This window comes from Setaria viridis, chromosome 9 (genome assembly GCF_005286985.2).
Source record: "Setaria viridis chromosome 9, Setaria_viridis_v4.0, whole genome shotgun sequence".
Taxonomy (NCBI): domain Eukaryota; kingdom Viridiplantae; phylum Streptophyta; class Magnoliopsida; order Poales; family Poaceae; genus Setaria; species Setaria viridis.
The window spans coordinates 49,949,139-49,965,313 of NC_048271.2; the positions used below are offsets into that span (position 1 = coordinate 49,949,139).

Here is a 16,175-nt window from a genome sequence, read left to right on the forward strand (position 1 = left end):
ATGGTTGATGACCTGTACGAGGCAAATGCACGGACCTGGAACGAGCAGCTGGTGCGTCAAACCTTCATTGCTATTGATGCTGATGAAATACTAAAAATTCAGCCAAGTCAGAATCATGGAAGAGGATGTGGTGGCCTGGGCGATCGAAAGGAGTGGAATGTACTCCGTACGCTCAGCTTATAGACTGTTGAAAGAGAAGCAATCCAGATGCAACCGGGAGAAAGAAGGGGGTGGTGCGTCGTCTGGTGGCGATAGATGGTGGCAGGTGCTGTCAAAATTCAAGATACCACCGAAAGTGTGGATTTTCTAGTGGAGAGTGGTTAATGGAATCCTTCCATCTAAGGCAGAGCTTAAAAGGAGGCACATACAAGAGGAAAGCCATTGTGAAGCCTGTGGAAACCCATCAGAGACGTTGTTCCATGTCCTTGTAGATTGTCCTTGGGCGAGGCGCTTCTGGAAGACTGTGAAGGAGGTCACCGGGGAAAAGTTGCCAGGCCTACACCCGGCGACGTGGACGACGGACTTGATATTAGGGACGATCTGCTCCAAGGAGGAGGCCGCATTGTTTGTCTGTGGATGCTGGTCACTGTGGTCGAGCCGAAACGATCGTGTGCATGGCCGGACCAACTGGAATCCAGCAGCTGCGGTGAAACATGTGGCAAACATAGTGGAAGAGCTTATGTGCATGGGACCTCGGGGTGTATCAGTGGAACCAAGGGTGGTGGAGAGATGGAAGCCACCGGAAGAAGGATGGGTGAAAGTGAACTCAGATGGAAGCTTTGATGCTTGCAGGGGACAAGGTGCGGGCGCAGCAGTGCTGCGAGACCACCTAGGCCGTGTCCGGGCTGCGCAGGCGAGATGGTATGGCTCCATCCGGGAGGTGCTGATGGCCGAGGCAATGGCGGCGAGCGGTGGTCTGCAGCTGGCGTCAACGATGGGGCTCCCGAAGGTTGTCCTGGAATCTGACAATTCTGTGCTAGTGAGCGCTATCAAAATGACGATGACGGACAGGTCGATCATTGCTGGGATTTGACATGATATTAGAGAGCTGGGCAGGTCTTTTAGTTCCTTTGAAGTTCGTTTTGTTAGGAGAGAGGCAAACTCTTTGGCTGATAGGTGTGGTAAGGAGGCGTCAGTCGACTCTCCTGTGGTGAATTGGCTCAATGATTGTAACCTTCAGCGTTTTTGATTGAATGAAGGCTCTCTAATCTCAAAAAAAAAAAAGACCCAGTTGACTGCAAGTGTCGGAAGTGGAGGCAAACCAAACCCAACATGATTTGGAACCACACACATGTAGCAGGGCCCATTTTATGGCTCAATTGGTTGGACTTGGACGACCGGGTGCAGGGCCACTGCCATCAACCTCGATGCGTACTGGGACAGTGCAAGCAATGGGGCCGGAAGATACCAATCCAAACGGTCTACTCTAGTATGGCTCTTGGATGATCGAGGAATTCTTCTGGGATGAAACGCAGACCTAGTCCTAAGACTCCAGAAAGAGCACTTCATAGTGGTGCCTTTGTGAGACGCGGCAACTGTACTACTGCAAATCTATTAACAAATCTCGTTTTATAAAAAATGTGTAAAATACTAAAATTGGTCTAGATAGAAGAAGTGCATGTTTGACCCGAATGCTTGTTTCATCAAACAAGAAACGACCAAATGATAGTGTTTCTTAACATCATTCGAGCGGCCACGAATTCACCCTTATGCTTATGCACAGGGATCATTGTAACCCAGTGGCATGGTTTTTGTGACAAGGTGATCCCAACGTAAACAATTACGGGTTCGCAAAAAAAAAGTAAACAATTACGGTAAGAAAAGGGACAAAATTATAGCTAGGCCGTTAAAAGGCCAAGTGGACAGAAGTATTAGGCCCATACCCACAACAATAGCCCGAGCAAATACTAGCCCAATAACTCTAAACAAAGTAGCCCATTGGACCAGGCCCTGCTGAATAGCAAAAGCTAATTCTGCAGGTGACCGTAAGGAATAAGAATAATGAAATGTTGCGAAACTTGCCGTTTGGATAGGTACAATACTAGCTACAACTTTTCTTTTCATTGGCTCTAAGTGTTCGACATAAACGCGCACGAGCCACTACAGCCTGTGGTCTCGATTTCCCGAGCACGATGAACTTTCTGCTCAAACCGATGTTCTCACCACCAGGAAGACACCAACTTTCAGCTGCCACCAGTTATATTGCAGTACAATTGTTCATCATGATGTCCGATCGAGTTCTACGCTTCCTCCAGCCTTGTATATCTCATCAACCACCCTCTCGACAGCGAAATCGACGCTGAAGAAGCCAGCGTGATGCACGCCGGGGAGCCTGACGACCTCCATGGCCTGCCCTTCCACCCCGGCCCAGGCCTCTATTGCCGCCAGGCTCACCAAATTGATGTCCCCGTCGCCGTCGCCGTACACCACCTCGGGTTCCCCCTCGAACCCGTCCGTTCCGAACACGTACGTCTCGGGCGTCCTGACCCCGACACCGATGACGCTGGTGACGGGCACCATCGGCGCCGGCAGCGCCTCCCACATCGGCAGCACCCGGGTCTCGTACGGCCGCACCCCTTCGTGGAACCCGATCGCGTCGAGGAACCCCGACATGTTGCGCGCCGTGTAGGTCGCGCCGCCGGTCACCGCCAGCGGCCGGTCACCGAACACCAGCGGCGTGGGCAGGCGCCACAGGGCGCTCTGCTGGCTCCGCGCCAGCCGGAGCATCGCCGGCCGCGAGACGCCCGGCAGGCCGTAGTCCATGCCGGCGCTGAGGACCTGCATCCCCGGCGCGAACCCGCCGAGCGCGGAGCCCAGGAAGACGACGTGGTGCACGTAGCGGCGGCGCCAGGGGAGCGGGCGGGAGAGGAGGAACTGGTACGTGAGCGCGCAGCCGAAGCTGTGCGCAACCACGACGGCCGGGCGGCCCTGGCTGAGGCGGCTCGCCTGGATGAGCCGACCGAGGTCGCGGAAGTAACGGCCGCCCACCGCCGACGGGTGGCCCGGCGGCGCGACGGCGTAGCGGAAGTCGTACGGCGCCGCGAGGAGGGTCTCGCCGTCGCGGTACCCCATGCCCTCCAGCTGGCGCACCACCTGGTCCCACCTGCCAGTGGGTGTCAGTCCAGGTCAATCAAGTGGACTGGAAGTCTAGAAGCACCAGGCTGCCGATGACGGTGTACGAGCACACGACAACTGAGAGTGACGCAAGAGACAGGTGTGCTTGTGCGGTGGGTGGAGGCGGAACGAGCAGTAGGGCTCACTCACCCGATGAGGGCGCGCGCGGAGCCGAAGAACGGGACGCGGGTGGCCACGCCGTCGGCGTCGCGATAGTCGTCGGCGCCGGTGTCGTAGACGAGGCTCATCTGGTCCGCGAAGCAGGGGACCTGGCTGGCGTCGCGCGTCGCCGTGTGGTTCGGCCACAGCTGGAACCACCCCTGCTCGTCGGCGGCGGCGCAGGCGGGCGCCGAGGGCTCGTACCCCGCCGTCAGCATCGCCTCCAGCTGGTTGGACCCGTATCCCGGCACGAGCACGACCGGGTGCAGTCTCCCGGCGCCGCTCCCGAGCGGCGGCGCCAGGAGCGCCGCCACGACGAGGAGCGGAGGGACGAGAGCCATGGGTCTGATGGGAGCGTGGTGTTTTGAGATATTTCTACGCCTGGGCCACCGGCGACAATTATAGTGCTCCCGTCACGATCGGCACGCCTCTGCTTTCACCGTGGATCGACGTCTGTCCTGCTGCAGTTCATGTACGGCCTTACAAATGTGCCTCGCCAGTCGCAAATCATGATAGCAATGCAGCATCTTGCCGGCCTGCCCTGATGGAGATCTTGCCTGCTCTTCCCCGTGGAGGAGACGGTGTGAACGCTGAGATTACAGGTAGGACTCCGGCGACACGGTGACAGCAGCGAGGACGTGAGGGTGTGCCCTTGGACGCACGTCCTCTGTCTCTATGCTGTGTGTATTAATCCGTTGCCATTTCTAGTTGCTGTATGCAGATCATACGCCTTTATTGTTTTCCGATAATGGTTGGAATTTGGATGTGGACAGAGGAGGTTGCGTTTGCGGTTTTGGAATCATTCAGGACGGGCTTGCTCATGTGCGCGCTGACGCTGTAACACACCTAATTCTTTGGAGGAAGTAATCGTAATCGAATAGGGATTACTGATATACCAGAAAACACGATGTTGATGCAGCTGGTCGTTGCCCATTCGTCGACATGGTTTCGCTGACATTGGCACTGCCTCGATCTCGTCCTTACTGAAACTGAACCTCCTGAACCTACACTGCTAAAGCTCCCAATTCCCGATTTGCCATTCAATGTTCAGACTTCCAACTTTCTTGAGCCCAAGTGTGACAGAATGAACCATTCTAATCTGATCAGATCAGCATCAGCTTCAATTCTCACATCCCCAATGAAAGACCCGGCCTCCGCGAAGCGCGCGGGGACGGCGACCGCCCGCAGCCGCCGCTCGCCACCCGCCTGCCCTGCGCTCGTCGCCGTCGCTCTGCCCCCGCCTGCCCTGCGCTACCTCTCCTCCACGACCGCAACGAGCAAAAGACGGAGGAGGTGCGGGGACGCCTTACGGTGCTCGGTCGGGCGGCGGAGCGGCCGCCGGCAAGCTGCTGCTTGATTTTTCTTTTTGTCTGTATTTTGAATTTTGATTCTTTTGTGTTCGATGGATGGTAATCTGATTTTTGTTCTCTGGTAGCTGGTCCGCCCGGCCCGGAGGCCTTCCCCCAGTCCTCATCTGTCATCTCCATTTCTGGAAGCAAATATTTCTTCTTTCAAAATTTTGTTTAGCCATATCAAAATAGTTTGAGGAGATTTGTAACTGTGTGTAGCATATGCTTCCCATTGGTTTGTTTGGGAGATAATTACAATATGCTTTGTTGTAACCTGGCGTTTTATGTCTAATGTGCAGCACAAATGGCTCCAAACTCTTTGAAAAGAACACATGGCTCCAAACTCGGACGAAATGTCTTTGTTTTCATCAGGAACCAACGGAACCTTTCTTTGTAGCAGTTATTACTAAGATGTTAAATACATAATTCGTACATATTGCCTGTTCTCTGAATAATTTTGCCAGAACTCTTGCCTGACAAGTGACCAACAACAACGATGTAAGATGAATTACTGACACAAGGAGAACCCTCATCCTTCATGCTTTGGCGCACAAAAGGAAAACAGAACTTTTCCCAGAATTGCGGGTACTGACATTGTCACATTGGTCAGACGACCTGGAACAGCTAGGTAGTAGCATAAAAGCCAATCCTCATTGGATTATTGACTACGATCTGATAACCGGTAGCACTCGTTCATGTTTACTGTTACAATTTACAACGGACCACGATCTTCAGTCTGAATTCCTGGAACCTATAATCTATCCACAGCCTCAACAATGCACCACCTTTCAGCAGCCTTGCAGGTCTCTCCACTTGAGGTACACGAGCCCTGCGTGGTAATGCGTGTATGCTCCAGCTACAACCAAGATGTGGAAGAGCTGGTGGCTGTGCCCGGCGATGTCAAATTTCCCAGGCATCCAGCGCTCAGGGACCCGGGTCGCGTACACCAGTGCTCCCAGTCCGTAGAAGAGCCCCATCAGAACTTCGTAGCCGGTCGTGTGCAATGCCTCTGGTTGGTGCCAGAAAAGGACCAGCTTGTGAAGAACAGGGATCACACCTGATGCGCCCATGCCGAAGAAGAGGCACGCTCTGATGGTTCTGAACTCGGGGTTCTGGAAGACCGGGAGTAGAGAGAACGCGATAGTTGCCACACCTAGGATGGTTATGAAGCTGAGGTACAGGTTGCAAAAGAAGGGGTAACACATGAAAGAATAGTATACAGGAGGGTAGAAGGATGTGGCAATAAGTGCAGCAATGCCTGCATAATCAAGTCGAAGCATGATGTATGCTAGGCGGCGGGAGTGGCAGGAGAGAAGGTGGCAAGTGCTGCTGGCAAGAAGGCAGAACATGGCTCCTCCCAAGAAGGCGAAGAATGGCCATCGTGCAATTGGTCTAATCAGCTCTGGTGCAATCATGTTTGCTATATCATCCTTCATGCTTTGCTGCACAAAAGGAAAACAAGAAAGTTTGTCATGTTTCAAGTTCTCAATGCACAGGTCGCAGCAGGTCCTTGAATTGATCGAGCACAGCAGATATGACGGGACTGAATTAACATCCACTGCTAGAGAATTCGGATGACATTGAAATAAATTTATAATACGAACAAAAAGGATTGATTCAAATCATAATTTGTTCTCTGAATATGAACCTACAAACAATAGTAGACTACACTTCAGTAAATTTGGCGGTGAGCAGTGACTGCTCTAATTAATGTTTTCAATCCAATAGATTGGCAACTTCCTGGATGCTACTTCTTTTACAGTAACCTGCTAGTGATAGTTAATTCCATATTTTTTAACTGATGATTATCTGTAAGTGAAACTTTGGTCCGCATCAACTTAGATCAACTACCATGAATCCTGCAGTAAAGTACCAGTAGTACTCTAGCAGCAAAGTAAAAAAAGGAAACTAAGTCGATAGATAACTTACAAGAACAGACAAACTTGTTTCATTGGTATGGGTAAATCTGTGTGGCAAGCAATTTGAGAGTAACTCCAAGAGATGCCAACGGGACAGAGACGGAAGAACCTCCATAGAATTCCACGAGCTCTTCAGCTCATCCTTCAGCTTTTCTAAATCAGAAAGGTGAGGTAACGATGGAAGGCATGACACAAGCTCCGCCTGGATCTTATGAATGTCTGCATTTCTCAGCACATCTGGCAAATGCTTCAAGCTCTGGATATCTACTACATTCGGGACTTGGGTTGCAGTGTATATGGTCAGAGCGAGGAAGATGAAAAATCCTATCAAATGCCTGAAATGTACATTATTCAATTGAAGACTTCAGTAACTAAAATACACATTGCAAATCATAAAAGCACACCAGCATACTGTCAAACAAAAAAACATCCTTTTGGAGAGGAACTTTTTTTGCGGAATTTTGGAGAGGAACTACGGGAGGCTTACCTCCAACCTGCACAGTTTACTGATAATATGCAAATCCGTACATACAGGATTTGTGCAAAAAGAGGCAAGGCATAGGGGGAAAAACTCTGTACATCACGTAATTGCAAAACTCTGTTAATGGGCATTCCTGTTTTCAGAAACATGCACCTCCGATTCAGTACTGCACTTTCTCATCAGAGTTAAACATATACGTGTTACAGTGGAACAATAAATTTGGTCAATTTCTATCAATGTTCCTACTTCCTAGCTCATGTTAGGAACACTAATAACAATAAGGGGCGACCCTCCAGTCATCAGCAACGCACCAACTATAGTTTCAGGAAAAAAAAAAGCATACCCCAACGAAAGCTAGCTTCTTTAATTAGTTGGCGGTCCAGTCCTTTTCCATTAGATTTGTTTTCAGAAAATGTCCTTTTCGGGTAGATGAACAGGGCAGGGACGCTACTCATACCTTCCATAGTTGCAGAGATTGACGAATTCTACGGTTTTATGAGCCATCACAAATATGATGGGATCAGCTAAACAAAATACGGCGAGATATTTCGCCAATCCATATTGATCTCAGTCATAAACAATGAATCACAATTCCGCCTAGAAATCAAATCTACCGAACAATTCAATTCCGGGCATTGCAATCTGTAACATCAAAATTGATCTCCCGTTCCTCCCCCCTAACGAGGCAACTAGCATCAATTGGACCAAGCAACAAGAGAACCGAGAAGGGGGAGGGGTGTTACGTACGTCCAGACGTTGAGGGTCTCGTTGTGGATGGAGAAGGCGGAGAGCAGCACCTGCGGGAGCGGCCACTCGCAGCGGTAGTGCCGGTGGATGTACTCGTTGTCCCGCAGGTACCCCGGCAGCGCCCGGTACTCCACCAGCCCGTAGCGCTTCCTCCTCTTCATCCCCGCCCCGCGCTTCCCCTCCTCCTCCCCTTCCTCCCCCCACGCCGCCGCCGCTAGCCTCTCCGCCTCCTCCGCCGTCGCCACCGCCGTCGGGGCCATCGATCGCCGCCGGGGGTAAAGGGAGACGGGAGCCGCACCGGGTTATGCGGCTTCCTCGTTCGAATATTCGCCGGGGTGGGCAGGGCAGGCACGGGGCCGGTGATGCCGTTCGTTGGGTTGCGTCGGGCCGTGGGCCTCGGCGAGGGGGCCGCGGGTCTCGGCGAGGGGGCCGCGCCTCGGGGTTTACGACTCGTTCTCTCGCCCCGGATTTAGGAGAGGCCGCGGCGGGGTTGGGTCCGTGGGTGGCGTGGTGGTTCTCGTGCCGTGCCGTCGCGTCTGGCTCGGCGCCTCCGCCCGTCGAGGCGTGTCGTCCCACCCCACACGCGTCACGCGTGTGTGCTCTCCGCCTGCAGTGAATCTGACGGATCTGGCGTGCCGCGCGTTTTGGGAAAAAGACGGAGGCGTGCGGGAATCCCCAAGTGGGCGTCGTGTCGTCACCTGACTTCGTCGAGGTACCGGAAATAAAAACGAAATGGCAGATATGGCGATTTTGATTGTACGGGTACGAACATTTAGCCTGTACATGGTCCGGGTTTAGCGGGTTTTTCTAACCAAACCACGCAGCCCGCAAGGGACTTAAGTTGAGCGGTTTGGATGCGTCAATCACTTATTTTTAGCACCACGAATATTTAGATACTAATTAGAAGGTATTAAACGTAGATTATTTATAAAACCCATTACATAAGTGGAGGCTAAACGACGAGACGAATCTATTAAGCCTAATTAGTTCATGATTTGACAATGTGTTGCTACAGTAAACATTTACTAATGATTGATTAATTAGGCTTAATAGATTCATCCCGCCGTTTAGCTTCCACTTATGTAGTGGGTTTTATAAATAGTCTACGTTTAATACTCCTAATTAATATCTAAACATTCTATGTGACACGTGCTAAAAATAAGCAAATGGAACCCTACGCCCAGCTTAGTGCGGCTGGACGTGCTCTTGCGGCCGAGGTCCCGCCGTCGACGCGGAATAGGAAGAATTCTAGGTCGCTGAGCTGGTGCAGGCGGAGCACGTGCTATTTGTTTGCGGCGGCGGCGTAGTGGCATCCGGTAACACCGACCTCTCTATCGCTTCCGACGGCGATCGTCGAGACCCTGCACGATTCCCCGATAGCAGATCCAAGAGCTGCTCGGGGCTCATCTCTGCGCGCACCACTGCGCCGCCACCAGCTGGTCCTCCAGCAATCATCTGACAGGTCACCACGCTTCCATATGCCAACGAGGGTAAACATGATAAATAGCAGGATAGTAGATGCATAAGGAATCGATTTTTCGTGGCGCGTGATGACATCTGCCATTGCCGGCAGCGGATCTGAAGGAGGCGGCGCGGCGCTCCTGCGAGAGGGTGGAGAGAGAAACTGGGCAGGCGGTGCGAAGAAGAAGAGTTTATTTTTCCCTTTTTTTTATTTGTTTGGTGGGCCCACTGCTTACTCCTCCTGTAGCGGGGCCACAGCGCTTGAAGAATTTTAAGTCACCGGGTTAGGCGGGTAGAGAGGCCGCATGCAAGAATGGTTCAGCGCGGGCCGGTTTCACCGGTTGAATGGGTTAAAACCAGACCACGTACATTTGTTTTTGACCGTTGGGATCCGAGGAGGCGAGGACGATAGCACCCGGTCATCATTTTTAACGCGCCAGAAGTATGGCATTGTTGGGCTAAAGTCTGTTGGCCCATACTAATGCTGAATGGGCTTGTGGGACGTGTCTTCTTGATGGACTTGTCGCCCATCTATAAGCCCGGCCCAATGCTAAGTATCAACAACAGTGCAATGATGTCTCCTGTTTGGCAGCCAGTTGCCGCCTTGCAGGATCATCAGCAACGCAGCAGTAAAAGATCGACATCAGCATGTCCAGAATCTGGCAAGCGAAAGCATTTCCTGGTAGTGCTGTTTGACACGGAAGGAGCAAGAACAATACCAGCATTCTTGTCGATTTGGATGTGGCCACCAACAGCGGTTGCTCCTTTCGGCTTGCTCTGCAATCTGTATGTAGTGAGTGCCCTTCTTTTTCACAAGTATCTGTATTCAGGCGGGAGATTGAAGCATCCAGAACGAACCAGATGCCATACATGCCGCACTTGTATTCCTTCGGATCCAAAACCTCTGAAAATTCAAGATATGGTGTGTCTGTCATCCATGCCCCGTTTCAATACTTTCTACGGACATATTCGTTGCAGCCAGCTGCTACAGCCTAGTACAGGTGATGAATCCTTGGAGAATCCAGTTATCCAAGTCTTCTCGAGAGGTGGAATCAAGCGGTTTCCAGTGGCGGTTGCATCATGCATTCACCTGAGATTCTCATTCTCCCAAGAACATCGCTCCTCTTGGATTCATTGAGCTTGTCCAGAGACTCTGAAAATTCAGATACGGTGTGTCTTATCACCTACTCCCTCCATCCCAAATTGCAGGACGTTTTTCATTTTTAGATTTATAGATATTATTATGCATCTAGACATACACTATATCTAAGCTATGCACTTAGAAAAGTCAAAACGACCTACAGTTTGGAATGGAGTTCCATACTTCTGCGACAATCTATAGCTACGTATATGAGATATGTGATGTATCCTGGAGACTCTAACACCTTGTTTCCCATCCCAGATTATATAATCCAACTTATAATATGTAAAAGGAAACAAATAGGCTCTAGAACATATTATAACTAGAACATAAGTTGGATTATAACTAGAACATAACAATCCACATGTCAGATTATTATAATTCAAATAATTCTTCCCTATCTTACAGATTATAAGTCGAATTCAGGAACCAGATGCCGCACATGCCACACTTGTATTCCTCCAGATCCAACAACTCTGAAAAATCAAAGATATGGTGTGTCTGTGGCCTATGTTCCATTTCCATACTCCTCGGCAAAAAAAGAAATGTTCCATTTCCATACTCCTCGCAAAATAAAAAGAGGTTCCATTTCCATACTGCTCGGATAGATCAGTGCTACGTATCTAACATATTCGTTGCAGCCAGTTGCTACAGGTGATGAGTCCTTGGAGAAGCCCGTTATCCAAGCCTTCTCGAGAGGTGGAATCCACAGTGGCAGTTGATGCATCGCGCATTCACTTGAGATTCCCATTATTCTCCCAAGAACATCGCTACTCTTGGATTCATTGCTTTCTTCGCGAATATCCACGCAGTGCAATGTGCAACGACGATGGGACAACAATGCTTGTAGAATTCTGACTTACGTGCAAGTCTAGTAGCCTTACAACAACATTGCTTTACGAAAAAAACTAGTAGTACATTGTTCTCTTTCGAAAATGCATACATTATTCATTATATATCTTAGTTGAAATCCATTTCATTACTGAGTAGGCTTCCTGCGTAAAGCAGCCAGCGCAATCATGATTTCTGCATAGAGCTGGGCTAGTTAACTCCTGTCGTGTTGTTTACTCGCATCGATATTCTGTTTCATCTGGCCCTCGTTGTAATGTAAGATTACTTAGCCCTAGAACCAATGAAGAGCCATTTTAAGTTGACAAACCGCCATACTTGCTAACAATAAACATCTTGTGAGAGTCCTGTATCTTTCAGTCTGACTGATCTACCACAATGGAAAGAAATCACGGGAGGAAAAGCATAATTCGATTATCACAGTAAGCTATACTAAGCTTCAGTTGTCAGTCAGCTTTTCACTAACCAACCGACTAAATCTGTCCAAGCATTCCAGAAAAGTGACAAAGCAAATGCCTTGACTCTCAGAAATGAAGCTTCAGTCTTCAGAGTTGCTCGAGTTATTGGTCGTTGATTCAGCTTGCCAACGCAGCATGTCATGTTCGTCCTATCTTCAACCCATCAGTATAATCTGCTAGCTTGCCTTGGCTTAAGGACTTCCAATGAGCCAAACAAACATGTAATGCGGGAACAGCCAAGGCACGTGTATCATCATAAGGAAAAAGGAGTGCGACCTTAGAACGGTGTCGAGGCGTCACCTAAGAGACGCATGTCATTAAAAAATATATGTGAAAACACCTTGTGGGTGGTGGAATTGCAGCTGCATGACTTTACCTAACATGGTTCAAATTCTAATGTGATTATGTTCATCGTCGGTGAATAGACCGGAGATTGCCTATGTACTCCTTCCATCTCGAAATTCTAGCTATGTATATGGATAAGTGCTTGTCTAGATAAATATAGAATTGTATTTTTTTTTGACAGAGAAGTAAAGACACTCACAAAAAACAGAGTATAGACGAAATCTTATCGTGAAATTAAAAAAGGGGTATTGGCTGGGATCAGATAGTAAAAATAGCGTGTTTGGTTGGCGTCGTGGTATGGTCCGGAACCATCTGATCCAAACTCCGAACCTAATCATATTATTTGGTTTGCAGCGTGGCACCGGCCCATTCATCAGCACGCTAAGGGCTAGGCTATCCACTCGTCGCAGTGCCTCCTTAAATTATGTTGGACGACCATCGTCGGAACCAATGGGAAGAATGATCGAGTGAAAAACCAACTAGTCCAAGATAGAGCCACTCCTCAGACCAAACAAACAAGCCGTAAGTACGACATACTCCGATCTCTTTTATTCGAAGATAATTAGCTTTATCTTGTTCGAAAAAATTAGCTTTATCATCGAATAAGAGAGGACATAGGGAGTACAACACAAAGCCTACCTCTTGTTCTCATGTTATGTTCTGGAACTATCAACGTGACATTTTCATCCGGTGACCAATCTTGAACACGCTACTGCTAGAACACAGCTGAAAACAGGGACGTATTCCCTCCACGTTGCCCGCTCCCAACTTGGCTGAAATTAAGGTTCCATCTGGTGGTGACTCGACCACTTGATGAGGATCCGAAAGCAACGCGACCCGGTGTGACTTCAACTATCAGAACACGCATCAGCGCCGTATCCGCGCTGGTGGCGTCCTCGTCGATCCTCAACCTCAAGGGGGCGGCAGAGGAAAGGATCCGAATTCCAAAAGCTGGGAGCAAGTGCCCCGTCGCATATGTTCGCAGCATTGTAGTGGCCGGGATCGGAGATCCCACTACCCATCCCAACTCGGGGTCCACCCTCTCCTCTCCATGCTTCTTCGTGGCATCCACCATCGCGGTCATCGTTTCGCCCTAGGAAATGCAGCTGGAAGAATCTTTCGGCGGCCGGGGTTGCAGCGTGACACGGCAGTCCCGGTGAGCGATTCCCCGAGAATTCGGTGTTCCTGCCGGCGAGATCGCCGGGAAATTGGGGGTGGAATCAGGGACCAGCAAGCAGCCTGGCCGGTTCGCCTGATCTTGGGGACAGTGAGAAGCTGCTTTGAGAGGATATGCATGCATCATCGGAGCTGTAATCTACTGCCTGCTAACTCGTCCAAGTTGTGGCCGAACAAACCATGCCGCAGGCAGGCATAATGAAACGAACAGTTTGAATTCGGGATTTTTTTTATTTTTAACCGTTTTTATCTAATATTTCAAAAATAACCCACCTGAACAAATATTTGCACCCTTCTAGTCATGCCGGTCCGCGTGGCATGACAAGAACACTCTATTGCACCACATGCAATGGCGTGACAAGGTGTGCCACATCGGAGCGTGCGGAAGGGGTTTGCCAGCGCATAATCTACATGGAAAGCTTGTCACGCTACTTCCGACGGCGTGATAGCACAATCTTGTCACGCCACCCGAAGTGGCGTGACAAGGTCTGACTTTAAAAAATCATAACTTTTTCATATAAACTTTGATAAAGATAATTTTTATACGAAATTATAGCCCTCGACGAGATCTACAACTTTGTAGTTTTGAGTTTTTTCATTTGAAGTTGTTAAGATACATTAATAATTGATCTAAACTTTAGACAGCATATTAAGCGCCCAATCCTGTTTCCTGTCATTTTCAACTTGGCTTTGATCATCATGGTTCCACCAAAGAAGTTCTATACAATATATTATCTAAAAAATTATAGAAAATAGATGAGAGTAATATGTCAAAAGCTACTGCGATAAGAATGAGAGATATATAATCATCAGTAGGATTGTGCCCGTGCGTTGCTACGGGCGTCAAAATATTTGTAGTGCAACACATAAAGCATTCAATAAGACTATAGTGTGATAGTAAGCACAAGCATATAAAATATATAAAATATGAAAATCAGCTAGAAACAGCATAAGTTGCTGACTTCAAAAATGCCCATTCGTCATTGCCTTCAGGACTTAATCACTTTCCAACTATAACTAGAATAGCAGAAGTTGCTGACTTATACATGACATACATGACTAGTGAAGTGCACGTGCTGCACGCACGTGATTTAGAAAAAAATAGACTTATTACCGATCCATCGTACATCGGTACATTAAGAAAAGCAATATAGTATTTTAGAAAACATACTATGAATATTTTCATCCATACATTAGTCAAATCAAATAAATAAAAATTTGTCTCACGTGACTAATGTAATGCTAACTCAAGAGATTGGAAAGGAGAATAAAAATTGAGATCGGCCATGTAATCCGCCATTCATTTGAATGCATGATAGCAAAGGGTAAAAATTCTTCATCAAAATAAACATCCCTTGGTATGTAATTACATCCATAACTTGCATCTAGGCAATGAAATCAATTTACGAAAGGCGTAATTTAGATAGAAACCTGCTAATGATAATGGCAAAGGTGAATTTCCAATTAAGCATTGATCAAACCCACTTATAGAGTCTGACATATTTAGCCTTGGGCAAGTATCATTTCTATGTAGCCAGTTGTCGCCATCATCCTTTGGGCCATGCTCTTTAAATAATTCTATGCATATAAATATTCTCAAAAAATCATGTCCATAGCAATTTGAAAGCATTTTGAAATTCCATGTTGTAAAAAAAACAATACCTCTACCAGCCAAACATGGTGGTAACCCGGTGGTCATAGTCTGGGCACTTGAAAGCTGATGTCCATGATATTGACCTGATTCTGTGTAAGTTGTGCCTGTTAAGTGTTGCGACGTAGTGCTTGTTTTGCCCTCGGCCTTATTACGATGATAATTTTCGCTAGCATTTGCACGCCTCCTCTCCTTTTCCTCCTCTAGCAAATTGGCATAATTATCCCTTCTTTTTTCCTTTTATGTTCTGCCGCTCCATCAACAATTTCAATTTCTTCACCACCTGCAATGCAACTTTAAAATACCATGGTCAACACTAACTAAGACCAGGCAAAACCAAACCAAGTAATATGGATTGAAAAAACATATAAGTACCACGTTCCATGCTACTTGCTGTTTCTTCTACTAACAAACCAGGCCGACCAAACTCTCATTACGACCACGTCGAGAACTGGGGGGTGTTATGTTTGTCACGTCACCAAATGGAAGACGATGGTCCATCGGTAGGAAACAATTATCACCATTTCAAAGTTGGTCACTTGGTGATATAAACTTTGGAAGTTTTTGGACCACAAATAAACTTGGATACTGTCGGCCATACATCTATGGACCCACTGGGAGGCTTGGACAATTCTACAATATGGGGTTGTACACCAAGACGTATCAGATATGGAGACTACGGTGCAGGACGGCGTGGTCTACGTGGAGGACAAGGACTAGTCGATGATTAGGAAACTACTCGTAGCAATTAGAGTAGGACTCTCTAGTCGAATCCGACTAGTAGTCTCTTCCCACTCGCAACTTGTATTCACAAGTCTGCACACATATCTTTCGGGTTATCAAACTCATTGGATAGCAGCAACTTGCACAGAAGCAAGCCTGCACACACAATCTAGAGCTAATCAGCTCCTTGGACAAATCTATCCATCGACGAAATTCACAAAAAGAAGTCATCAAAACAACTTGGAAGTTATCTGCACTACCCGAGTCCTTATCTAGACAAGCCTGTCAAGCCGCAGCTTGTAATAACAAGTTTGCAAGTTCTAGGATGTTTGGAGCAAAACACCCAAACGACCTAAAGAGGTTGCAAAAGGTAGGCTCTAGTTCATAAAGTCCTGAAGAGTCTACTCGCCTAAAGAGTGACTACTCGGATGCACGAGTACCGGCACTCCGCAAAAAGGAGCCACAGCCTAAAAGGTACTCTACATCATGTATCTGAAGAGGCTCACAGGAGCAGCCTTGTGCGCGAACACTCACGACTACCATATGATCAAACATCATGGTAGTTCGTGAGATGCACTAAACTGAAAGAATTCAAACAAGTT

The 16,175-nt window shown here is 48.2% G+C and overlaps 3 protein-coding genes across 3 annotated transcripts; 1 reads left to right on the forward strand and 2 right to left on the reverse strand.

Annotated features, from left to right (window-relative positions):
• LOC140221234 (uncharacterized) lies at window positions 1-1,033 on the forward strand. The gene is made up of 2 exons (XM_072290551.1): window positions 1-106; window positions 432-1,033. The coding sequence occupies exons 1-2, from the start codon at window positions 1-3 to the stop codon at window positions 1,031-1,033; spliced, it is 708 nt and encodes a 235-aa protein (XP_072146652.1).
• Window positions 1,034-2,007: 974 nt separating this feature from the next.
• On the reverse strand, window positions 2,008-4,420 carry LOC117839050 (lecithin-cholesterol acyltransferase-like 1). The gene is made up of 2 exons (XM_034719288.2): window positions 3,265-4,420; window positions 2,008-3,103 (listed from the first exon to the last, which is right to left on the reverse strand). Exons 1-2 carry the CDS (start codon window positions 3,612-3,614, stop codon window positions 2,221-2,223), a joined length of 1,233 nt encoding a protein of 410 aa, XP_034575179.1. The 5' UTR covers window positions 3,615-4,420; the 3' UTR covers window positions 2,008-2,220.
• A 731-nt stretch (window positions 4,421-5,151) lies between these two features.
• LOC117839049 (heptahelical transmembrane protein ADIPOR3) lies at window positions 5,152-8,193 on the reverse strand. Its single transcript, XM_034719286.2, has 3 exons — window positions 7,770-8,193; window positions 6,552-6,876; window positions 5,152-6,064 (listed from the first exon to the last, which is right to left on the reverse strand). Exons 1-3 carry the CDS (start codon window positions 8,027-8,029, stop codon window positions 5,411-5,413), a joined length of 1,239 nt encoding a protein of 412 aa, XP_034575177.1. The 5' UTR covers window positions 8,030-8,193; the 3' UTR covers window positions 5,152-5,410.
• Between the last annotated feature and the right edge of the window lie 7,982 nt (window positions 8,194-16,175).